Raw genomic sequence first — 25,312 nt, 5'->3', positions numbered from 1 at the left:
GGGGCGGGGCGAGCCGCCCGGGGAGGCGGCCGGCGGGCGGCCGCGGCCGACATGGCGGGGGAGCGGCGCTGCCGCCCGCGGTCTGGAGCGGGATGGCGGGGGCATGGCGGCGCTGCTGAGGCGGCGCGGGGCGGCGGCGGGGCCCGCTGACAGCGGGGAGCAGCGGGAGCCGCGTCCCCTTCCCGGCCGCGCGGCGGCCGCCCTCGGGTGCGGGCGGCGCTGAGGGCGAGCGGGGGGCGGCCGTGCGCCCGCGCCGCCGCCATGCTGCCCGGCGTGGGGGTGTTCGGCACCGGGCTGACGGCGCGGGTGATCGTGCCGCTGCTGCAGGCGGAGGGCTTCGCGGTGAAGGCGCTGTGGGGCCGCACGGCCGAGGAGGCGGAGGAGCTGGCCAAGGAGATGAGCGTGCCCTTCCACACCAGCCGCATCGACGAGGTGCTGCTGCACCAGGACGTTGACCTGGTGTGCGTCAACCTGCCGCCGCCGCTCACCCGTCAGGTCGCCGTGAAGACGCTGGGTGAGTGCGGGGCCCCGCGGCCGCGGTGCTGCGGGCGGTGCCCGGGGGAGCGCCCGGCTCGGGGCAGGGCGGGCGGGCGGAGGATCGCGGGGGACCCGAGGTGACGCTGCGCCTCGTCCCTCTCCGAGCGTCTGTAGCCGCTCCCCGTCGCGTGCTGGGCTTGCGAATGATGCTGGGAAGCGGTGTGGCTGAGCCCGTAGCTCGCTGATGCAATCTGCTAGCAACGGAGCGAAAGAATTGAAACAAAAAGGTGTTCGCTGGGAGAACAGCCGTGCCCGCTTCTCTTTCAGCCTCCTCTTCAGTTTGCTTTCCTCCGGCTACTCCGGTGCCGCCTGTTTGCCTGCTGTAGAGGTAGTAACACCTACTAACTGGCCCGTCTCCCTGTCGTTTCGGAGAGAAATGTCTGCCGCTCGATTTTAATTTGAATTTCGTGGAAATGGAAGTTATGGTGTGTCGAAGCAGGTGGCAGCGAGGGATGGGAGCTGTGCTTCCCGAGCAGCCGCTCTCCCTTCACTTCCTCCCCACTCTGTGCCTGCTCGCCCCGGAGCTGCCTTCTGCCTGCTGCTGGGCTTGGCATTTATCAAGTGGGGCTTCAGGGTCCTCTGACCAGCGTGAACAATTCCTTCTTATGATAAGGAAAGGATGTGGGTCTTTTAAAAAAAAAAAAAAACAATACCACATCTTTCTTTTTTTGGTACGTTTGTTTTCCTCCTGGGGCTTCGTGCATGAAGCACTGTGTGGCAGCCAGTGGTAGGACATGGGCAGCTGTACCAGAGGTTCTACTCATAGAACCTCATCTTCAAGAGGGCTGAAAGTGATGTCCTGCATTGCAGGAGATTGAAGAAAGCCAGTCTTGTTCATTGATACACCCTGATCTGGTTTCCATGTGGGGAGAGGCATATGTGTCCTGGAAAGCTGCGGGCTCCATTTTTTTTTCCTAACCTATATTTTGCTTTTTGAAGTCCCTTGTTGCTAGAAGTGCTGTTTTCAGGCAAAGAGGTTTCATTATCAAAAAGCAAGAGCCTGGGGCAGCAGCCAGTGGGTTTCCATCATGTGCCTGTGTTTGCACTGTGAGTTCTCAGTGCCTTCAGCCCACTGCCTTCTTCCTGGTGTGGGCACTGGAGGTGGTGTGGGGCCAGGCAGGTGTCCTCACAGCTGTGTGCTCAAACAGTGCCACAGGAAGCGTGTGGTTGTGTTGTTGTTGCTAGTGCTGTGACATACAGGCACGTATTGCTGCTTTATGCTTATTCTGGGCACGGTGGCCCAGCCCTTCAACCACTACTACAATGCAAAAGTGTGAATTCAGCCTTGGTTCAGGAAGTCCCCCAAACTGTAGCTTCCTGGAAGCAGGGAGGGAGAAAATAACAAGCTTAAAAGCTCTATTTCCCTCCTGATAACTTTTCCACTGGTGTCTTCTGCTTATCTCTGTTAGAAACAGAGCCAGATCCAGTTCAGGGGCCTGTTCTGCAGTTCTCAGCTGACTTGCTGCTTGGTAATCAGGAAGGATCTGCACTTAAATATTTGGGTGAGCCTAGAAACCGGTCTGAGTGTTGAGTAAGGATGTTTTCCCTTCTCACTGAGCAGAAATGTTCAGCATGTCTGCTAGCATCATTCTGCTTTCACCCTGCCTGTGTGCACCAGCAATGCAGTTGTGTCTCAGGCCTGGCCAGGAAAGGGGATGGGTTCACATGCAGACACACAGTGTGTCACCAGAACCCTTGTGTTTAGCATCAGAAGAGATCCTGGTACAGTGCAAGCCTCCACCTCATTAGAAATTGTCAGCGTAATCCCTCTACCATATTTAACTGAGTCAATTAAATATGACTTTCTTCAGATGCTCACTGGAATTTGCACCATGTGACTGAGTAGCTGCTGCATCACTTGAAGTGATTGCTGCAGGTGGAGCTGAGAAGCCCTTGATGGCATTTCATGTCTGTTTTAGGGAAAGCTGCAGCCATTTCTGTGTTTCTGTTGCTTTGGTACTTGAGTCAAGTCAGTTTAACTGAAGAAAATTTATTGTGAAGGTTCTTGTGAATGCTTATGCTTTGCACTGGCACTAAATGCCAGATGTTCTTCAAGCGTGTTTCTGGAGATGGGAACCTACTGCCTGTTTTTGCTTCCTCTCATGTTCAGCCATGGACAGAAGCACTAAGCTACATGCTAAGTGTCCGCTGCATACTTGCAGCCGTGTCTGCACAGCATTATTTTTGAAATGTTTATGTTGCAGTAGTACCTGGTAGGAGTCTGTTCTGCCTGGGGACTGTGCAGGCAGAGTACAACTTTCCCAGCCCTGTGCAGCTTGTTCCTCTTAAGAGCACTTAAATTTGTTTGCTGACCAGTGCTTCTGTACTTGATCATGGTCATGAGGGAACATCTTCATGAATAAAGAGGCATAAATTGTGCTGCTGGGCTCCTGCCTTCCCTTTGTGCAGACAGGTGGTACAGGCCTGTCGTTTGGAAGGTGTTTGTGGGAGCCTGGAGGTGATGAAATGCTGGCAGAGTATTGCTGGGCCTTCCCCTGAGATCAAAGAAGCATCACCTGTGCTGGAGTAATTCACAGATCTGATGTAATCTGTAATTCACGTACACATTCCTTTGCACTCACTCATACAAATTATTAAGAGGTTACCGGGTTCTAGCTGTGGAACAGCTTCTGTGATGCACGTTTTATAATGTGCTAAGACCCTCTATTAAGGTAAGATACTATCACAATTATGAATATCAATGTAATATTTGTCCTGCAATATTGAATTTAAAACTGCCTGACAAGCAATGACATTGAACAGAGCAAGCACTTGTGCTTGGAAGGCAAGCGACTTTGCAACGTATTAAAAGTGAATTATGGGCATCTTACTGCAAAAGAAAAAGTCAGATGCAGTGCTGTCTATCTTCAGTTTGCAGAGCTGGGAAGGAACGGCAGTGTTGCTCTTTTCTCCCATGATAGACATGAGAAAGTGAGTCCAAAGAGTGTGCTGGCAGGCAGCTGCAAGCCTTCATCTTGGTAGAATGATGGCTGTGTATATTTTAGAAGAAGCAGAACATAGCACACAGCTTTCCCATTGCCTTTTTTTCAGTACTGCAGACCTTTAATTCCAGTCTGGTTCCTGTGAAACTCCTGGGACTGAGTGCACAAGACGGTTAAGGTAGAAATGACTGTTCAGGTACCATTGTAAAATGAACAAAATAAACAAACAAAAAAAACCCTTGTTTCCTTCCTGGCTTTTAGATCAAATGCACTTTCCTACTTTTTCCTGGTGAAAGTAAATGCCAGTTCAGGTTCTGTGGTGGTAATGTAATTTAGATGCCCAGTATGGAACACTGGGCACTGGGGCACTGAATTCTCATTGCAATGACACACCCAGGTTTGCTGAGGCTGAGGAGCAGCTAGCAGGGGTCAAAATCCTTGTGCTGCACCAGGTGAGGCTGTGTCAGAGGTTACTTTGCCTATGGTTGCCTTGGCTAAAAAAAAAGCCTGCCCAAGCCCTCAGTCACTGCACTTAGAACAGCAGCGTGGGGTACCAGGGCATGGGCACCCTCCTTTCTAAGACTAGAGAAGTTCCGAGAAAAGGTGTGTTTATAGCTCTAGCTGTATATAGAGTATTGTGGTTATTTAACTTCAGGAGTAAATTACAGCATCCCTGACAGACTGAGCCCTATAAGGCAGAGGATAGATATTTTGTCATTGTTTTTCTTGACCCTGTAACTTTGTTCTTAATTGTAGCGGCCACTGTTCCATGTGCTGCAGTGCTGGGTTGACTGGTCCTTGCTCACACCCTCACTGCAATGACTTTCTTCCACACTACTGAGTTTGGGACTTGTCCTTTATCTATACAACCTGTCAGCATAAAGAACTGTCAGAGTGAGCTTGGCACTCTGTCAGCAGATGAAGGAACTGCTCCTGGAGTTTCCAGCTTTGGGGAGGTGTTTAATTAAAGGAGTTTACAAAGAATGTGTAGATAAATGCAGAGAAAGGAGAATCTCCTGGACAAATAAAAGAACAGTTTTCAGGCTTCCCAGTGTTGCTTCTACTCTCCTCTGAAGACCTCTTAATGCTCAAGTCTGACACCACATAACAGAGATTTGCCATGTGACTCCAGAGGTGGGTAGCTGAGCCTGAACACACTGAACTGTCTGCTTATTTGAGACCTAAATCATGCTGAGGCATACTGCAGCTTATTGCCCTCTTCTCTGTATGTACAATAGATTTTTGTCCATTTAGCAGTAGTGATAGCAAAGCACCAAGGAGTGAAATGGAGTTAAATTCCAGGCAGCCAGGGCTGGTGTTTTCCACAAGCTGCTGCAGTGCAACAACACCCTTCACTGTTAATATCAGCTTGCCACAGCGTTATCCGGAGTTGCTAAGAATTGTACTGATTTCCTCAAACCACCAAAGCAGAAGCCTTTACCCTGCTGTGTATTTTTTGTTACTTGTTTAATAACCCTGCAGCTCACATGAGTGAGCTGTCAAAGTCAGAGACCTAATTTACAAGGTCAGCATGCATGCGTGCAACAAAACCACAGTCTTCACAGAAAAATGATCTCGGGTCATAAGACTTGATTTAAACAAATTTATTTAAATAGCTATGTAAGGAACAGTCCCTCGTTATGTTCCCTAAATTGATTTAAGGCCTGGTCTGCACATAGATTTTGTAGTGGTATAATTATGACTTCTAGGGTTATGATTTCTTGAATGTAATAAAAGTTCCATGGCCATTAGAAGTCCAGCTGGTGTGTGTGCCATTCTTCACCCTTAATAATTTCTTTCTCCTGTGGAGGTGCAAATGGCCACTTGCATGTACATGCAGAGCATTTAGCTGGTATGAATTTGTCTTTACTACAAGTGTGGTCCAGCTCTGACTGTACTGGTACGTTATAGAGCCAGTTCTATTTAGCATCATTTGCAAATGATACTGAATCAAGGAGATGACACTGACTCCTTCAAGGGTAGAGAGGCTTTGCATAGAGATCTTGGCCATCTAGGGATGACTGGGCAGTCATTGACCACGTGCAGTGGGGGATGAGAGGCTGGAGTGAAGCCCTACAGAAAGGGATCAAGGGGTTCTGGTAGGTGACAAGGGTGCATCAGGCCCAGCACTGCCGCTGGGTGAGGGGGGGGGGGCTGTTCCCTCTGTTCTGTGCTGTGTGGCTGCACCTCCAGCAGTGGGGGCAGGTCTGGAACCACGATATAAGAGGGCAGGAGTTGGGCTGGAAGGTCCATATGGGTCCCTTTCAGCTTGGGCTATTCAGTGACATTGAATAGCTGTACTCTCTGCGAAGGCTGGTGATGCATCAGTTCAGGTGATTTATTTTTGCAGATGTTGGGAGGAATGCAGTTTGGCTTTCAGGTCAGTATGAGCTTGAAGGCCTTTGAGCAAAAGCCCCAAAGGGTTTAAAGATTTTTTCTGTATTTGTTCAAAAGGTGGCTACTCTAAAAATGGGGTGAAGAGCAGGGGAGTCTGAGCCTCACTGCATAGTAGAACTGGCACCGATTGCCCTTGTTACTCCAGCATTGCACAGAGTCAACCTTCCTTGTTATTGTACCCATAACAAAGCTTAAAAAGTTGCCCTCTAACCTTGAGTGCTATAGGTGTCTCCTGTAGCTGCAGTGGAATGGCATCCAAGGTGGCGTAAGTACAGATTTTAGTAATGTGCAAGTTACATTGGGTGTATCCCCTCTTTTCTTTTGTGAAGAGATCATAGCAGCCTTCATTTCAGCCCAGCAGGGGCTACTGATGGAAGTTATTCATGAGGCGTAACTCCTAGGTCTCAGTGTGGTGATGAACACAGAAAATGAGAACGTGGTGAGAGAAACTGGCAGATGAGGTACATAAGTGGGTCTAATGATCATCAGTGATATAAGATAAAGATTTAACACAGGGTTCAAAATAATTTTGGTCATTTGCATCTGTGTCTGATTTTAACTTCAGGGTATAAAGTGATGCCTTCAGTTCCATTGCAACAGCAGTTACAGCTTTAGTGAAGCAGATGGGGGTGGAAGAAAAGGTAACAGCTTTGTTTTGCATTCTGATGTTTCCATGGCTTTTATCAGCAATAAAGACCCTTGTTTTGGCACTTCCTTGCAGTGAATGTTTGGCAGCTCTAGCTCTTCCATCTGGTCATTATTTGCCAGGAAATGCCCAGAAGAGAGGTCATGGTTGAATTAAATATTGTCTCTACGGTACTGGGCTTCACACAACTAATGAGAGGCCTTAATATAGAGAGCTTTTCAAAATCCAAAGAGTGAAGCAAGGACAGAACTGTAAAATAGTAGTTATCCTTACTGCTGAATTGATGTTGCTTAAAAATGTGAAACGACTAAATTGAGCACTCACAGTTCTTTCTCTAGGTATTTATTCATGTGCATTATGCACTTACATTTGTACGTATAAATATACACATGTATGTACATTTATGTGCATAAAAGTTGAGTAGTGTTCCGATGAAAAATATTTAAATTAAAAAATTCCTGGAAGTTCCTCCCCTTCCTTTACTTCCTCCATCCATAAAAGACAATGCAGTTGCTACTGGTTTATGTGAGAGTAGGAAAGGGGTGAGATAATTGCTTAGAGAACATCTGGAAAGTGCTTTGCTGTCCATAATGCTAGTCAAGCTCACGTACATTAAAATAAATGTCAGAAATGTATCTCTGAAAGAGGCATTTAATAGCTTGGATTTTGATGTTGCTTACTCCACTGTGAATGCCAGTAAAGCTCTGCTGAATCAGAGGAAATAGTTGATGTTACTGAGAATCTGTGGTGGTCTGGAGGAAAATCAGCCACACAGCAGGGAGAGCAGGTTGGCCTTGCAGAAATGTGTTCTCTGAACAAAGATGCGTTGTGTCCATGTAGGAACTGATTGAGAAGAGTCTTGGGACACCGTTGTGCAAATCTTTGCTGACTTTGGTTGTCTTCTTGAAGAGAAAGTCCCTGATTGCTTACAGGGAATATTTGTTGGGTGTAATAATTCATGTAAGTAGGAACTGGCATGCAAACTGCACTTGCACTGGTTCAGCAACAACAACAACAACAAAACAGTTAAATGAAACTAAGCTACATCTGTGTAATTCCACAGCTTGGTATGGTTGTGCTTGTGGAACATGTTATGGTGGCATGACTGTAGGAGTGAAAGTGTTTGGAGCAGAGGTGAATAGAAACATGAGCCCCAGCCTGTGAAAGTCAATTGGCCAATGAGTGTAATGGTACTTGCTGAATTCTTTTGTGACTTGTTAATTTCTTTGAAGGAACTTGTTGGGAAAAATGCTTTATGATTAGAGAAGATGAGATGCTTTGATAAAGACTCATTTCTAAGGCAGAGCAGTAACTGTATTCCCTGAAATTAGCTTGTGAATGCAAAATACAGCATTTTCCAAACACATATGAAGGTGACCTGTGCTTCGTATCCTTGACTTGCAGGTAGAACTCATTGCTGATGTTGCTAAAGAATTCTGCTTAAAAATTACTGTGATGAGATGCTCAAATTGTGACGTCCTACTTTGCTAAAATAGCCAAAGCGTGTTTGGATGTGGTTTGTGACTGCTAGCATAGTTTCTGAGAGCCAAGTACCTGGAATGTTAATGCTGCTAGTCATTTTTTTTTTTTTGCTGGACTCCATCATCTAACCTTTAGGAGAAAGCATTCTGATACTTTGTGTGCCTGCACTGAGCAAGGTCTTATGCTTGCGAGTCAATCTGTCTGATGAATGCATCTTGTAAGTACTCATCTGTTTGCCCATGTGGTTTGACTTGGTGTAGGTTAGTAGATTTATCTGTCTTTGATCATAATGCCATTAGCCCTTGCTACTCTTCATGTAAATCTGCATTGATACTGTGAGTGCTGCTGTCAGAAACTGCAGATCTGCTCACATAGATCGAGTGATCCCTTCTGAGGGCTGCTTCCTCCAGATATTTCCCACTGTGCAGAGGGAGCAAAGCAGCTTCTGAAGGAAATGCAGGAATTTGGAGGGACTTTCTTCTTTGGGGAATATTCACAGTTGGCAGTGATCAGTGGCAGTGTTGAGCTGTAGAATTGTATTTGGCACTGAATATTCTGGAGGTTGCTGTTGCAAGTAATCATCTCAGTATCCGTCCTGTATTTAACAGATGCTATAAAAAATATTATGAATTCAGTTTTCTGTGAGCAGTGATAGATCAGCAGCTGGGAGGTTTGTGTATTTGTTTTTAATGGGAGTTTCTCTGTGGTATATTGCAGACCGGGAAAACCTTTTCTTCAGCAAACAAGGAGGGTTTGGCTGGGCTGGAGGGAGGAGTTGCTTTTTTTTTTTTTTAACTTTTGAGTGATCAACAGTAGCATGAACGTATGCAATGCTGTTTGCAAATACATCAGTTTAAGCCGTTGCTCAGGGTTGTGATGAAGTTCAGATTTGCAGCTGCTGTTGAGTAGAGTTTAAGTGTACAAAGATATTTATCTTTGTTGGTGACCTGGATGAGAGCACTGAGTGCACATTCTGTGAATGTGCAGATGACACCAGGTTGGCAGGAAGGGTCAATCTGTGTGGGGACTAGGGTGGCCCTGCAGGGGGATCTGGACTGGCTGGTTGGCTGGGCTGAGGCCAGTGGGATGAAGTTCAACAGGACCAAGTACTAGGTCCTGCAATTTGACCTTAACAACCCCAGGCATCACTATGGGCTTGGGGGAGAGTGGCTGGGAGATTGTGTGGTAGAAATGGACCTGGGATTGTTGATGCTCAGGTCGCCAAGAAGGTCAGTGGCATCCTGGCTTGAAATTGTGTTGCCAGCAGGAGCAGAGAAGTGATCATCCCCCTGTACTCAGCCCTCCACCTCAAGAACTGTCTTCAGTTTTGGGCCCCTCACTATAACAAAGACACAGACCCTCGAGCATGTCTGCAGAAGGCAATGAAACTGTGAGGGGGTCTGGAGCACAAGTCTTATGGGGAGTGGCTGAGGGAGCTGGGATTGTTCACTCTGGAGAGAAGTAGGCCTGAAGAGTTACCTTATTGCTCTCTACAACTACCTGAAGGGTATTTTTCAGTCCTGTTCTGTCTTTTAAGACTGTTTGCTCATGGCCTTCTCATTTGGGCAGAATAACCTGAGGATGCTGGGTGAAAATCAGCATAGTGCTGGTGTTCTGTAACTGTACTTAAAAGGAGTTTGCACCAAATAGAATTGAGCTGCCAACAACCACATGCAAGACCTTTCCTTCTGTCTGCATCTGCTTTTCCCCAGATGAGTAGGGAGGCAGAGCTGTTGAAAACATTCCCATCACTTGGTGCTCAAAGGGAAACTGGGACGATCCATCAAATCTACCTTTTGGCAAGGCATTAAAACTTCTCCTGAAGCATCTGAAATACACTGCAACAAGTGCAGTATTAAGTGACCTTGTGAGCTCTGCAGTAATGGGTGGGGGAAGGAAGGGAGAGGATTTTGAGGTTTTTGCTTACTTACTGCTTACTCTCATATATCCTTTTGTTGAAAAAGATGAATAAAAGTTAGCTGTTCGGGAAGTGACTAAGATGTGAGGTTAATTTGATAGCATAAAAGAATAAGAAACTGTTGTTTGGCTACCAAGAATGTATTTTATCAAGGCAGGACATGGCTTTCACTCTATATTCAAGACAATTGCATATTTTCAGAATTCACACACGCTGATAAAGTTTCCTGCTTGGCATTATTGGGTGCTTGCACCTCTACCAATGCCACCAAGGTAATAATGACCAATACTTTCAATATTTAAAATTTTCTTCCTGATCTTGTGATGCTAGCCTAAGTTATGCATCGGCTGGGTGGTGCATAAAGCTGGCAGCTGCGTGGTGGAATTGGTCATATCATGTCAATTATTGTCTTATGGTTCTAATGAGTGTGAATATACATGCATATTCTTACGTGTATCAAAATCTCTACTTAGAACACACTTTGGATAGCTGTGTGCTGGAGTATGAGGCTTGTGATATGACTGCAACTATATATAACAGAAAATGAGACTAAGACAAACTCTTTTGCACCTCAGATTGGAAAACCATACTGTGAGCCTGAGTTTTGATATAGCTGTGCTGTTCCAGCCTCTAAACCTGTAATTACAAGAGTATGAGAGATGGATTGATGTGGGCAGTGGTTAGGATATTAATTAAAATACCGTGGCTCATGTGAGTAACAATAGCTGAGATTTACCTCTAGATTTCCTTAAAGAATTTAGTCTTTGGTGTTCATACTTCTATCTACCTGCAAGCTAATGCAATTCAGGCTTTTCCCCATGAATGTATGGATGCAGTTTATTCTTCCCATGTTTTGAATCGAATTATGAAGAGGCAGAGTGAAGAACTTGGGCAGCTGGGGTCAGGAATCTGTATGCATCTGGTTCCTAATTTCACAGGACCTATAGCCCTTAATGTAGAGCTGTGAAGATACTTTTCTTCTGTTCTTTTTTCAGAGCTCTGACAAGAGATTTTACTGTGACTGGAAGGTGCCTTGACCCTTAGACAGCTTGCCCTGTGTCTCTTTTGCTGAAAAGCAGGGGGATACATGCAGTTGTCCAATTGGCAGTCAGTATACTAAGTTGTCAGTGCTGAGATGACTGTTATTTGGTGAGAGGCAACCAGGAAGACTCTACTGCATCATGCTTTAAAAGTCAATTCCTGAAAGGTCTGATGGGGCACTGGCACAGGCTGCCCAGGGAAGCTGTGGATGGCCCCATTCCTGAAAGCATTCAAGGGCAGTATGGATGCAGCCCTGCCCATGGCTGGAGGCTTGAAACTAGGTGGTCTTTAAGGTCCCCTCCAACTTAAGTTGTTCTGTGTTTCTGTTGAACTTAGACTTTGCAGACCTTTCAAATTGGCCCACCTAGAGTTTGAGTAGTACTGAGGATTCTAAAAGAACTTTTGTGTGCTTGAAATAAGAAGGCTTTGAAAGCTTCTCATTTGTTACTGGCAGAAAGTTGTGTCTTTGAAGTTGCTTGCTTTCTAGCTATTACAGTTTTGTACCAGATTTCCAAAGAAACTAGTATGCTACCAAACATAGGGTTAGACAAAATGAGAAGCCAAACCCAATCAGTTGCATTGTCCTGGGATTTCTGTGATATTAGAAAAGAAGGACTAAATAAAGTGGTTTTTTTAAACAGATACCTTTTTTGTGTGTAATGTTTGCTTTATGGCTGATACCTTAATTGCCAAGTTTCGTATTGGAGCACGTGGTTAATCTGTAAACGCTGGAATTGGGATAAGGAGAGTGCCATTCGTGATGGAAATGTGTAGTGAAACCTGTGAGTACTGAACTGTTGTAGAGCTTAAGCAGCAGCAAGCTTTTGCCAGAACAGAAAATACAGTATTGTTTTTGCATGACTGGTTTTCTTATTCAGCATCTGCCATTTGACTTGTTACCTTCATTTGAAAGCAGTACTAAAGACAGAACATGACCAGGGCTTTGGTCACTGACAGCCCAAGCTGTCCCTACATCACTGTACAAGGCATAGAAGCCATGCAGGCTCACATCTTTTCTTTGTCTCCTTTTGCAGGAGCCACATGCTTGCTGCAGGTTTCTTGAATGTGAAGCAAATGTGGGAGGCTGTACCCATCTCTTTGTAAAACCTCACACTGAAAGGGGGTAATCTGCTTTGGCATTTCTCATCGTTGAAAATACACACTTACCCAGAGCTAGGAACCATCAGACAACATCTGACTGGAAAAGGAGGATGTGTTTCAGGGGCTGTCCTCGGGGCTTGAGTATGAGGCACCTCCCTGGTTAGAAACAGAAAGAAAGATGCCTATGGAAAGTTGAAATGGAGACCCGTAATGCTGACAAACATGGCCAGAGGAAACCAGCTGAAGAAAGGTCTGTGAGGAGTGAGTGTGCTGAGGGAGTAGGAGAGGTGTAGCGCAGTGCTGCTGCAGCAGGACTTGCAGCAAACAGAAGGAGGAGGAGGGTGTAGCTGGTGGCTGTGTCAGCAGTTCAGAGCACTCCTTTGCTCACTTCCTAGATGGCTGTGGGCTGCGTTCCCGCTTCCTTACCCTCTTGAATTTGCTCATCCTCAGAAGACTGAGCAGAAGTTGCCCCAAAAGTGTCTCTAGGAGTGGGTGATGGGATGCAACTGGGAGGAGGTGGCGGAGGCTGGTCCTGGGGCAGGGCTTACGTTGTGCTGGGGAAGGGAGAACCTGAAGGGATGCTGAAGTGGAGGAAGACATAACTGAATTTGATGGGAAAGAATTCAGTGGGAGCTATAGCGTCTCCAGAACTGATATACAGTGAATTAATGAACCTTCCTTGGAAGTAAAAGTGCTTTAAAAAATAATTAAAGTGGTGTGCATCTTCTAATGTTCTTTCTGCAAACTAGCTAGAGCTTACCTGAGGAAGGTGCTCTACATGTAAGCTCTCTCCCTGTGGAAATGAACTTCATGGATTTAACTGAGAAATAAAGGGACTTGCCTGGCACCACTGGCTCCAATTTGAATTTCCATGTGCAGAGCATGCATGACAAGCAGTGTCCTGCTTTGGCAGAAATCAATTTAGGCACCAAATGTGGCAGCTTACTGAAGATATCTCTGTAGCAGTGACACATGAAAAGTTAGCAGTTCTTAGAAGAGAAAGAGGGCAAAGAGAAGTTGAGATAGTTACAGGATGTTATTTATTAAGCAGTGGCAGTGAATATCTGCTTCAGCATCACTAAGCCACCAGATGTTTAATAAGAACTTTGCTGAATAACTTCAGATTTTGCCAAAGCCAGTGAGATCTGTTTGGCTTGATGTGACGTGGAGATGCATCAGAAGTTGCCCAGACTCAAGACCTTTCAATTATGTAAGCTGTCTGCTTCTTGCCTCAGTTGCTGAAGTGCACCAGCCAACGTGGCCTAGCTGGTGACAATTCAGCATATAAGAGAGTGGGTAAACATAGTTTGAAACCTCAGACGTGGATTTCAGGCTCCAGGGCAAATCTTTGCTTCTATTCTCTGGGAAGGGGAGCAGCATTGAGCAGAGCTCTGTTGAGACCTTGTCACACTTGCTGCCCTCAGCTCTGTGTCACAGCCCTGCCATCTGCCTCATTCAGCTGTCACCCAGCTCCTGTGAGGCACTGCAGGGCTCTGTCTGTTAGCCAGACCTGTGTTATGCTGTCTGGTTCTGGCAGTGGTTTGCCTACTGTCTGTTTCAGCTGTGCAGCAGGCATTACTGTAGAATCACAGAATGGTTTGGGTTAGAAGGGACCTTAAAGACCCCCCAGTTCCAACCTCTCTGCTGTGGGCAGGGTTATGGGCCCCATCCAACCAGCACTGAACCTTCCAGTGATGGGGCATCCACAGCTTCTCTGGGCAACCTTTACCATCACCTCATCACCCTCTAGACTGAATATTCTGAACAAATTCTTTCAAATTTAACCTCTTTTAGTTTAAAGCCATTATCCTTGTCCTGTCACTCTGATCCCTGACATTCCCTCCCCAGGTTTCTTGTATAGTCCCCTTAGGTGCTGGAAGGCCTCAGTGAAGTCTCCTTAGAACCCTCTCTACTCCAGGCTGATCAACCCTGGCTCCCTCAGCTTCCCTTCACAGGAGAGATGCTCCAGCAGCAGTGCACAAACTTACTTGTTGTCGCATTTAATTGGAGTTAAATGCTCCAATGATTTATAAATAAATAGTGCTGCTAAGAGCATCTCTGTGACATCATTTTTGGAGACCCAAGCTGGAATTTCCTATTTCACACCAATAGTTGAGTGTATTTCCAGAGCTTTGGGAGTTCCCTTCAAGTGGTTGGTAGGCAACAAATTTTTTGTAGGAGTTGAGTTGTTAGAATTACCTGTGGCTCAGTTAGGCCCCAGTGCAGAAGGGCAGCAAGCAACGTGGGGCTTTATTTGCTCAGTACTTCTGCTTTGGTCAGACAAGGCTTAAGGTCGTGCCTTAGCTACATGCAAAGGCCTTTGTGTCTGGAGGGGAATGAGATGAATGGAAGAAAGGTGTTTAGGTCCTCGTGAATCCTTCCTGAAGCTTTTATGTGCTATTAGTCTCTGGAGAGTGAATGCATGGCAGAACTCTTTTCTTGGGGCAGGCTTTCCACTTTGTGAATTAAAGAGTATAACTTGAACAAAAAAAAACAAACACAGCTGTGAGGATGTGGATGATGTTTTACATGAAGAAAAATCAAATCCTGTGATGTTGCTCATGTGAGGTGCCATCACATTGTCCTCAGACACCTACTTTCTCTTAAATTCCCAAGAGGGAAAAATACGATGATTATTTTAACTTAATACTTAAACAGTTGCAGAAGACACAAATGGGGAACTGAGAGCAAAACAATTTTATTGATTTATTTTCGGAACAGCCTGGTGGTCCTTGAACTAAAAATTGCTGAGAAGCTTGTCAGTTACAGCTAGTTGAGGGTTGTCCATCTCTCACTCAGTTCCGTGCATGTGCTGCCACATTTCTGAACCCTAGGTTTGAAGTGGAGTGCTAAGAGACCTGTCACTGGCTTGCTAGGCTTTGCCCAAGGGAGCAGCTTAGATTCTTCCTAACATGGCTATTTCTTGAGTTTGCATGACTCTGTATAGTTAAAGTATGTTTTTCTTCTCTTGGTTTCTTTTTATCCAAGTTGTTCTCATGCAAGTTATTTTGGATTAGATAGGATTTACAAGAAAGAGTGCACATTACATTTCAAGGTTTGCTTCTACTATTGCATTGACGTAGTGATTCCCTATCCCCTAGGCTCAAACCTCTGGCCTAAGAGCCAGAATTTAAGAAGATTTTTCTGTAGGGTGGAGGAGTATTTTGTGATTTCACCCTCTCCCTCTTGTGCTGGTCATTATTTCACACTCCACCCATAGAAAATGGAAGAAAAGGCTGGTTTAGCCTTTTCTGTGATCTTTATGTGTAGCCATCTGCTTGGGAGGCATTGATGACATTATGTGCAGTTTGATCTTCTGATGACTCATTTTTGAATGCTGGTACATCCCTGTATACCGTTAAGCCATCTTTGAACCTTGCTGTGTCACAGCAGTGTATGCGAAGAATAAATCTGCTGTAGTCGGTCAAGTAACACCAGCATGAAACTGAAGTGGCCAGAAAATCACATCTCCTTTTTTTCTTGCTCGTGTAGAGAAAGCCTCAACTGAGCACAGAGAATTTCAAAATTTGATTTGCCTGCTAAAGAGACTGGCCAAGTGTACTGAAAATAATTTCAGAGACCACAAGCTGATTTGAACCGTGTCCCTGGAGCTGCACAGACAAATTATATGTTATGCACGAACTTGGCAAGCACTCACCCTCCTCCATTGGGCTGGGATGTGCAGGATTGTGATTGCTTGCTTCACCTGGTTGACTGGCCCTCTGGGAAGGGTCTGCTGTTTGTGGAGTGGAGAGTAGAGGCTGCTGATATAATTAGATTGATTACCTCTTGTTTGCATAGTGATTTTGGAGTACTTTCAGGAAACCCACATGAATTCACTTAAGATTTGTTAGTGCTGTGTTTGGAAGATGATAGTCAGTGTGACCAAATGTGTTAAAGCACACAAAAGCAATGCAGAAGAGAAAGGTTGCTTAGGCACAAGTGTACCTGTGCAGTAACCCCATTTCTCCTAACGCTTCTCATCCTTGTACCTCCTCTGTCTTTGCAGTGAAAAACAAAAATAACTGTCACGTTCATCAGCTGCTTCAGTGTATTTCTGAATCATAACCTTGCAAAAAGCATACCTCACCCAGCAGGAATTCAGCAAATCCATTTAACAGGCTTATGGTGCTGAGTCTGAGGTGTTGCAGCCCAGCTGACTGTAACCTGGCATAGCCTGGTCTTGTTCACACTGGTTGCTGTGGCATTAGTGTAGAAGTTGGTGCAGGAGCTTGGTATTGCGTGCAGTTTCTTCATGAAGCATGTTTTTACAGAGGAGCGAAGGAGATACAGAAACATGGAGTTGCATAGGTTAGAGTAGCCAAAGAAAAACCAAGCCCAACAAAATCAACCAAAACTAGTCAGTGGCCACTACCGTTTTCCTCACTCTGTATTTGTCATTCCTGGAGGCTCAGATTTTGATGACTTCTTTGGTAGTTATCCTTCTCTCTGATTTTAATCCAGCAACAGTGCTAAAATTGCAATTTCATCCTTTTCCATCCTCCACTGCTTACTTTACCATCTTAAGCCATGATATTACTGCTGTTGTACCTTTAATGTACTAGGAACAAAACCCACTGAAAATACTATGATCAGACAGAGCAGATTAACGTCGTCATTTGATTGCATTGTACTAAGCTTTATTTATTGTTCTATGTGTAGCAGTAGATATTTTAGCTTGCACAGATGTGCCATGATGTTCTTAGTCCCATAACTGCCCTTTCTTTTAACAGTCACAATTCATAACAAAACAAAAACAACAAAAAAAGTTCAGGTATAAAACTGGCATAATTGTGGCATACTGGAAAAACCAGTCACATTGTATCTTTGGAATTAGCTGCAACGGATTTATCATGGAAACAGCTATTTAGGTTTGGGTTTGTCTCAAACAGTCAGACTCAGACTCCTGCTGCATCATGCATTTCCAACCACTTGAGTAGTCAGAACTGTTGAGGTCACCTAGCAGTGTCCTGCATAGAGCAGAGTTGCATCTCATTTTAAAAGTTTTCTTCCCATTTGGAGATTCTGCTTTTTTTTTTTTTTTTTTCCTCAGAAGGTTGTAGTTCAAGTGAGTCTTTCTGCTGGAGGACTCTCTGACCTTTGCAGTCACGCTATCTTCTTCATTCAACTCCATTATTCCAATGTAACTTCAGTTTCTAACACCTCAGTGAGTTCTCTTCAGTTCTTTATTTTCCCTTCTTCAGGTTCACATCCACCTCTGTGAGAGATTTCTGCACTTGTGTGTCATATGTGTAATTTCAGCAACAGCATCGAAAGACGTTTATTAATGATGTGTATCATCTTTTGAACTGTGTGCAACTGACAGTCATTTGGAATGGTTGGAGAGTCAAACCATCGTGGTGGAAAAGCTTGGAAGTGGACAATCCCTCACACTTTGGTTCCAGTAGGAGTCTTACTCAAATGGTGTGGTAAAAAGCAGAGAAGCTGCCTCCATATGATGCGTGTGGTTGCAGTCCATCTTCTGATGTGATATTGGTGACCCATCAGAGGTTTTGAACTGTTTAAAGCCTACATAGATAACACTGAATGTGTAAAGCTGGATGGATTGTGAAAGAAGCACATGCAAGAAAATTGCCATGTGTTTTCTCAGAACTTCTGGAACTGCACTGCTGAGGGGTTGTGTTTTCACTCTTTACAACTTCATTCTTTACCACTGTATGAATTGAACGGGTCGTGATGTGTTTTCACACTGCTGTGTGAAGCTGGTCTATGGGATGCTGCTGGAACCCATTAGGCCCATTGATCACAGCCATATTGAGCAGATAGAAAGTACCTGTGATTTTTCACCTCTTCAGTGACCAGCTTGGTCTAACAGCTCTTGCCATTCAACTGGATGATGTTCTAGTGGTATTTGAGAGCTGATGGAAAGAGGTGGTGAGTAGCTGCTTAAAATTAACATGCGCTCTGTGGAAACCACTTGCAATTCTGTGTCCTGAACTAAAGCTGTAATTTTACAGCATCAAGGCAGAACTCTGTTGTGAGGCCGTCGTGGCCTTTTTGGGAGGTGTGCTTAAGTATTTGAGCAAGGTAAGATCTGTACAAGGAAACTTGCATATTTTGCTATGTAAGGAAATCTGTGGCTGGGCATGATATTTCAAATATACAGATATTATTGATGAACACTTTGAGGGTGTTAAAGAGAGCTAGATTAAGTGGGATTCTGCTAAGTGTTAGCCTAGCCATATTAGATGCTGGGGACATTTAGTTGGGCTCCCTAAGTTGTACCAATACAATATGAATTGTGTGGACCCTTGTAAATAACCTGGCAGCTGTTTTCCTCTGGAAGGATTGCTGAGGACTGAATGAACAAGGAAATCAAATCCCCTGTACTTTCAGGTATTTGTCCTTTTCTAGACTGGAGTGCTGTGGAAAAAAATCATAGCTGCTGTTCTGTGCAAGAGCAACATGCAGGTCCCTGGGGATGTCAGTCTCATGCTCCCACCAGCCTTAAATTCAAGAACAATAAACTGCAGTTGTTGTATTACAAGACCCAAATGTAATGCATGAAGAACATGTGGCACATTAGATCTGGTTCATACAGAAACATGCATCTAGTTTACAGTCTTTGTAAATATGTCATCTTAATGCCTTTCTGGTACCTATCAGCAATGCTCTGTCTCTATTTGCATTAGTCAGACCTGACAACTTCTGAAACTCGACCCTGAATTGTATGACAAGCAGCGATGAACTTTGAACAGGAGTGAATAATGGTCAGTTTTGATTTCAGGAAAAGAAATTCTTACAATCAGAATTTGGGTTTTTTTGTGGTTTTGGTTTTTTTAATTCTTCACTGTCTCTCTAGTACCATTATAAACCTTCATCCGTTTAAGGGAGAAACCCCTTTAAAGAATTACATCTGGTATGTGCACCAGCACCAATCTTTGGATATCCTTCCCTGCAGTGTGTCACATGGCATTCTGCAGATTTGGTGGTTCGAAGTTATTAGCCATCTCATTGTTCCTTGAGATGCTTCTTTGTAGTTCAGTTAATACATACGAAATCCTCCTTTGGACTGCAGTTTCTGAGTCACTTGCTGATATGTGATAGAGCACAAGGCACAGATACCTGCTGTTCCACAAGGCTCTGAATAACTGGAGTGTTGCGTGTCTACTTCTCATTAACTGAATTGCCCGGATTCTTTGGACAAATTAAGCTGGGCTCAGTGTGAAACTTGTGAGAGTGCATGATTCAGTGTGGCTGGTGCTTTCTAGCACTCTTTTAGTGAGACCACTGATCTTTTAAATAGCCCATGGAAAGCAGCAGCTTAATTCAGTCATTGCTATTTGGAGGAGAAAAAAAATGAATTCCCAAAGGTACTGCAGGCATTATGAAAATGATCTTAAATAACAGTACATTCTACTCTACTCTGACACTGAAAACTTTGAGCAGTAAATGACTGAAGGACACTGGTCTGTGGGATGATGAGGTAGCCTAGAATGGAACCAGGGTCCATAGGAGACAACAAGAGTTCCCAGTGCTTGCAGCCAGCTTTGGCCTGGATCCTCAGATGAATTTTTCAGAAATGCTCAGCCTCACTGCTTCTATATGCAGTGGGAGCAGGGAAGCAAACACTGAGCCTTCCTGGGCTGCTGAATTTAACTTCCTCTGTGAATGGTTTAAAAGCATGGAGGGGAGGGGCCAGAACTGCCTTACCAAGTTAGATGCAGTATGTTCTCCCAAGAACTGGTTTTGCAAGTGCCTTAAACTCAGCTGGGAAGCTCCTTTTACCACACTGCCAATGTGAAATGTATTCCTCTGCCCAGATGTGCCATGCCGTGAAAGATATCTGCATAGCTTAGTGCAGCTTTTTGACTGGATCTGTGTGCTTTTGTGGGGAAATTTGGTGACTGTCTATGAGAAGGAAATTAGAGAATAGGTTTCAACACCCACATGCCCTCCTATGGTGCCTGTCTCCTTAACCTGTACTCCTTTTCCTGAACTCTCTGGCTTCTGCTTCCCTTAACTACACTTGAACAGATAGCAAGATTCGTATGGCAGCTTCCATATCCTGCTGGAGGGTTGCAGGATGGTTCTTCAGTCTTCTGAATTCTGGTAATTCTAACTGGGAAACAAAACGCAACCTAAATGTAGTGAAAACAAGAGCGAGTCTTCCTGCAAGTACAAGAGCAGGCTGTTCTTTCCCACTGAGGCTATCTGAGACAGGCAGCCTTTCCTCTCTCATCTTCAAAGCCCTTGGTTTAAGGAAGGAGAACAATTACGCAATCAGTAAGGATAATGGCTATTTACTTTTGGAAACAATGGACTTGATGAACCACAAAAAATGACCTAATTTTCAGAAGCACATTTGCCTTGGAGCAAACTGTCTTGGTTTGGAATAGAAATAAGTGCATTATCTTCGTGAGGTGGTAGAAAGTGACCTTGTGTCAGTGGTTTGCTCTTGAGATTGACGCAGCCCAAATCATGGAAGTGCAGCGGGTTGGAAAACTATGCAGAGATATTTAAAGTAATGATCACGTAATAATGATTAAAAAAAATTCATAATGATTCCAAATTCTCAGGCTTATAAGACAACTTGCTGTAATCACCTTGCATGTGCCAAAAGTATGGCTTTTCTCTGACTGCGGTAGGATTTTGCCACAAATTAGTTAATATGTGGAAAATAGCTCCCCTGTTTTGACATGTCCGTGTAGGTTACAGTGTAATTACCATCTCAGTTAAAATGTGTTGGGGCCTGTGAAGGCGTGGATAATAGGGTGTTATGTACTGATTAGCATATTCTTAAAATACAGGGAATATGGTTTGGCTTGCTGTGCTAGCTGGATTGAATTATAAACTGGAGGTGGTGGTGGGAGGGTAGAACTATTCCTATTCCTTTCTCAGATCTTCTGATGCTCCTTCCAACCCATGTGCTTGTAAGAGCTAAGACCTGTACTGTATCTTCAGCCTGGGCTGACAGTAACTACTCCATTTTGAGCAGTTTTGGCATTTATATGGGCTTATTTTTCAGACTGTAGTCTGAGAATTGCTCCTGCTTTCAAGAATGGGAATAAATATCAGTGGAAGCACAGGTGAAGTGTTTGGCCTCTCAGCATTCTCAGCTGTGCAAAATCTGCATGGCAGAGATGTTGCATGATAAGGTCTTGCTGCCCTTGATGATGGCTGCAGGGAAACAATTGCTGAAAGCTGCACGTAAACCTAATAGAGGAATACTTAATGGAGAAAAAAGAACTGGGAAAAATCAGTTGGGTGTGTTTGTGTGTGTGTATATGTGATACAGAAGTGGGGAACCTTTTAAGACCTTCATACCCTTTTTGAATAGAGTTTAAGCTTCTACTGCAAATTATTTTCCTTTTTGGTAGGGTACAGTCGTGGTGACCCAAGCTGGATGGAAACTATGGCATCTTACATTTGATGAAATTGGGAAAAAAAAAACTTTCAAGCACACAGGACTTTCTTCAGGTTTGACTTTAATAAAAAAAAAAAAGAAGTTATAGAAGCTTTTGCGGGTTAGATAAACATAATGAAACTTCAACAGACTTTCTGTTCTTTATTTTTATTTTGCATTTTGAGTAACAAGCAGAGCTAAAGCTCTTTCCACTTCACTGATGCATGCAGGAATAGTGTAACTGTGAGTACATGTAGTTTGAGCAGACTCTGCAGTAAAATTCCCTACTGATGCTTTATGCCATTCAGGCCTTTGCCAATGCTGCTAAGTCACCCAAAAGCCTGGATTAAAAATATCTTGCACAGTCAGAGATGGTGAATCTATGCTTGGTTTATATGTCTGGAGAAGCAAAAAGTTTTTTTCTATGATTGGTTAGGCCTTTGACATTGTGCTATATCTATGGTACAATAGTATAGTATACGCTTTAATCTTTTCAACATGCAGAAAATGAGAAGGATCTGCTCTGTATTTCATTCAGGAGGAGCATCTCCTGCATCACAAGCTTTCAGGACCACTGATATTGAGGACCCAGTCTCCCCAAAACAAGAGCACACCAACAGGAACAAAAGCAGAGTGAGAGTCTCAGTTTTTCACCCTGGTGCCCTAAAGCTGTCCACAAATACAAAAATGTGTGGCTGGTGCCTTATGTACTTTAACATAGCTAGGTGGAAATCAGCATCAGTGGAGCTGGAGTAGCACAAATATCAGCACGCCCTGTGTAAAGTCACTAGGTATGTTTCAATTCATGAATGTCCATACTGTGCTTTCATCACTCTTCATGCTAGAATAGAACTCAAGTGTGTTGTCAAACACAGTGGTCATGTTCTGCTTGCAGTGTAGACACGGCCTTGGACCTTTCTCTACATGGAAGCACCAAGCAAGCCTTCAGAAGATGTGTTATAATTGCTCACTTTTGAAAATGGCACAAAGCTTAAAATAATGCATGTTAAAGGTGGAAACTCCCATGTAAGATTTCTGGATGATTCTTGTTCAGAGCGGTTCTTCCACATGATGCTATTACACGTGTGCATATGACTCAATGAGCTACAACTCCGCTTCGCTTTCCTCGTTGAGCTATTATGAAACTCGTGCTGGTTGCACAACAGAAACACTAATGCTGATGCAGCTGTATGGCTATAAAGATGGTTTTGTACCAGTTCGGTTTCTTTCAGTAAGAAAAAATGGAACAAGCTATGCTATAATAAGCCATGATATCCACGTAACTTTTTGCAACAGATGGACTGAGGAGTCTGTGAGTTCTTAAGAAAGATTTTAAGAGTGACTCTCGGCTTTTGACCATGATTGTTTCCTTTTCTGTGGGTGTCTACTAATAAGCTATATAACTGAATCAGGATGTGTATATTCTGAAATATTTTGTTACAGAATTGCAGGTTTACACCCATGTAGCCAAGAATAACAAATGCAGTGATGTATTTTGTTTTCTGACTTTTACCTCTCAGCCATTTTGGTACACAGACTACTTACATCCAGAACCAGCCAATATGCCTATGGCCATACATGAGATCTGCGCCGTGTTACCATACATTACCACACATTAGTTACTGTTACTGGGTTACACATCACCATCCTCTTGGCTCTACCTGCCACATGGGCAGGATTCCACCATGCTAGGTACTGTATCAGCACAAAGGAGAAATCTGATTCCTTTTTCTGAGGTTCTCATCTTAATAGAAATCAATATATAACAGGTGTCTATAAATAATGTTTGGGAGAGTGAAGAGAAGACAAGCACTGTTTTACATTCCAGGTGTCAGACCTGATAAAGGTGGAGGAGGTGAGCGTGGGGATAGGAAAGTATGGAAGTGCTTGTTGGAAAGTCTGATTGTTGGGTAATAATGAAAGGCTTCACTGGCAGCAGCAGGAATCGATACCTCCGTGCCAGGTGAGAAATAATAGATAGGGTGAAGATAAGTGATGGAAAGCCTTGAAGCCAAAGATAAGATAAAGAAGCTTATGTTTGATGCAAGAGTGCAAGAGTGTGTGGAGACAGCAGCGAGGGGATAGTGATGGGCTGGGAAAGCAATCTCTGCTGAAGTGTTCTGAATGGAGGAAAGCAAGTTTCTCTTGACCAGGACTTGAGGAAACTTTGTCAGAGTAACTGATATGTCAGGTTTTGGAAGCCCAGGAAAGGAAGAACTGTGCAGACACTGTATAAAAAGTACCTGCAGGATGTCCTGTCTACTCTGTCTTGCAAAATATGCTAGAATAGTTTTAAAGTGTGTTTTCTACTAGCTACTGCACTTGTAATACCTGTGTTTCTGAATGACAGTCCAATTTGTGTTCAGCTTAACCTTTTCTTAAATGAAGCATCAGAAAAGCATCCTGTGAAGCTGAGGGACACCAGGAGCAGATGTCAGGAGAAGCTGTCTAAGCAAGATCTTCAGCATAATCCAGATATGCAGACCTAAAAAGTGCATGTCCAAGGTAACAGCTGGCAATACAGGGTTGGCCTGTGTTGTCTCTGGGATGAAAAACAACAGGTGGTGAAATCTGATGGAAAGTAAAATGTTGCTTCTGCATTGTTGTGCTTGAGCTGAAAGGTGGATTTTCTTGGTAAACCATCCTAAAGACAGATTACGAATTCACTGAGCACTGGAAGTGAAAGTCTGGAAATAATTGTACCTCTGTGCATCATCAGTTCAGCTACAGCTGAAACCATTTGCTAAAATAATTCAGAGGTAAGCTGAAGAGGAAGAAGAAAAGCTGCTCAGAGTATCATAGATAACAGGACCATAGAATATTAGAGGGAATGCTAAGGAGGGCATGAGGAAAGCAGGAGAAATCAAGTTTAGGTAGTCATAAATTTTTTTTCTTTTTGCATGCCTGAGGAGTCAACTACTGCATTAATGCCGTTGTGGTGTTGTCAAGTTCCATTAGTGATTCTGGGTGCTGGGTGATTAATGCTGTTACAACGATTCAGTAATGCAGAATATATTCAATCAATGGTTATATTAGCATTCTCACTGTGGCAAGCAATTGAATTAATATTGTGTGCAACAATAACGAGACAAGAAAGTTATATGGTGATTTATCACTCACCGCCAATGCTGCCACTCGGTGCAGTGTTTATTTTTTCTTTCTGTGAAAGATATCAGTAGTAACAAAAGTGGATTTGATAATGTAAATTTTTTTCTACCTTCCTCAACTAAGTATTTTTGGGGATAGGGTTGTTCAGCAAGCAAGCTATGGCCAATGGGGAACTTCTGCTTTTGATTATATTACAAGCACCTTGCAGCTCCCTTAAGTTTTCCATTGCCAAAACTTAAAATGGCAGGATAAGTGTGGTAGGAGCAAGGGAAACAATTTGCTAAAGCCCAAAACATATGGAGCTTTTTTCATTATGTAACCCTCAAACACTTTTACTGCATGCTTTTGTTGAAGAAGTGTAATTTTTACTGTAAAAGCAGTATTTCATGGTGAAGAAGTAAATAACTGATTTTCAATCATTATGTACCCAGCTGTGCTTTGTTTCTCTATACAAGCTGCTTTCCCAGCCAGGTGCTGGCTGTGATCCTACCCATGGCTGGGGCTTGTATCTTCATATGTGACTTCGTTGGACACTGAACATGGTGCAACAACAAGATGTATCCTGGTGTTTTTTTTGGAGGACAAGGACTGTGGGGATTATCACAGAACACAGGTGGCCCAGCAGAGGTCTGGGAGACTGGTGTTGGAGATGTTGTGAGAGCAGAACTGTTAGGCTATTCAGGGTGATGGCAGGGGACGCCTTATGTCCGCGGTGTCTCTGGAAAGCCAAGGGCTGTGTGGTTCCCTTGGATGTTTGTAATGACTGAGTACTA

At 44.0% G+C, this 25,312-nt stretch overlaps 1 protein-coding gene across 1 annotated transcript in view; it reads left to right on the top strand.

Annotated features, from left to right (window-relative positions):
• Window positions 1–261: 261 nt before the first annotated feature.
• Window positions 262–25,312, top strand: part of GFOD1 (Gfo/Idh/MocA-like oxidoreductase domain containing 1) — a gene marked incomplete at both ends in the record, with an annotated part of 63,498 nt that continues 38,447 nt past the window's right edge. Inside the window, one exon of the mRNA XM_079533638.1 lies at window positions 262–514. Coding sequence (XP_079389764.1) covers window positions 262–514 — 253 coding nt within the window. The remainder of the gene's footprint in view (window positions 515–25,312) is intronic.

The sequence above is a fragment of the Tetrao urogallus genome (genome assembly GCF_951394365.1).
Source record: "Tetrao urogallus genome assembly, chromosome: 3".
Lineage (NCBI taxonomy): Eukaryota > Metazoa > Chordata > Aves > Galliformes > Phasianidae > Tetrao > Tetrao urogallus.
The sequence above is the reverse complement of the archived record's forward strand: the minus strand, read 5'-3'. Positions and strand labels throughout refer to the sequence as shown.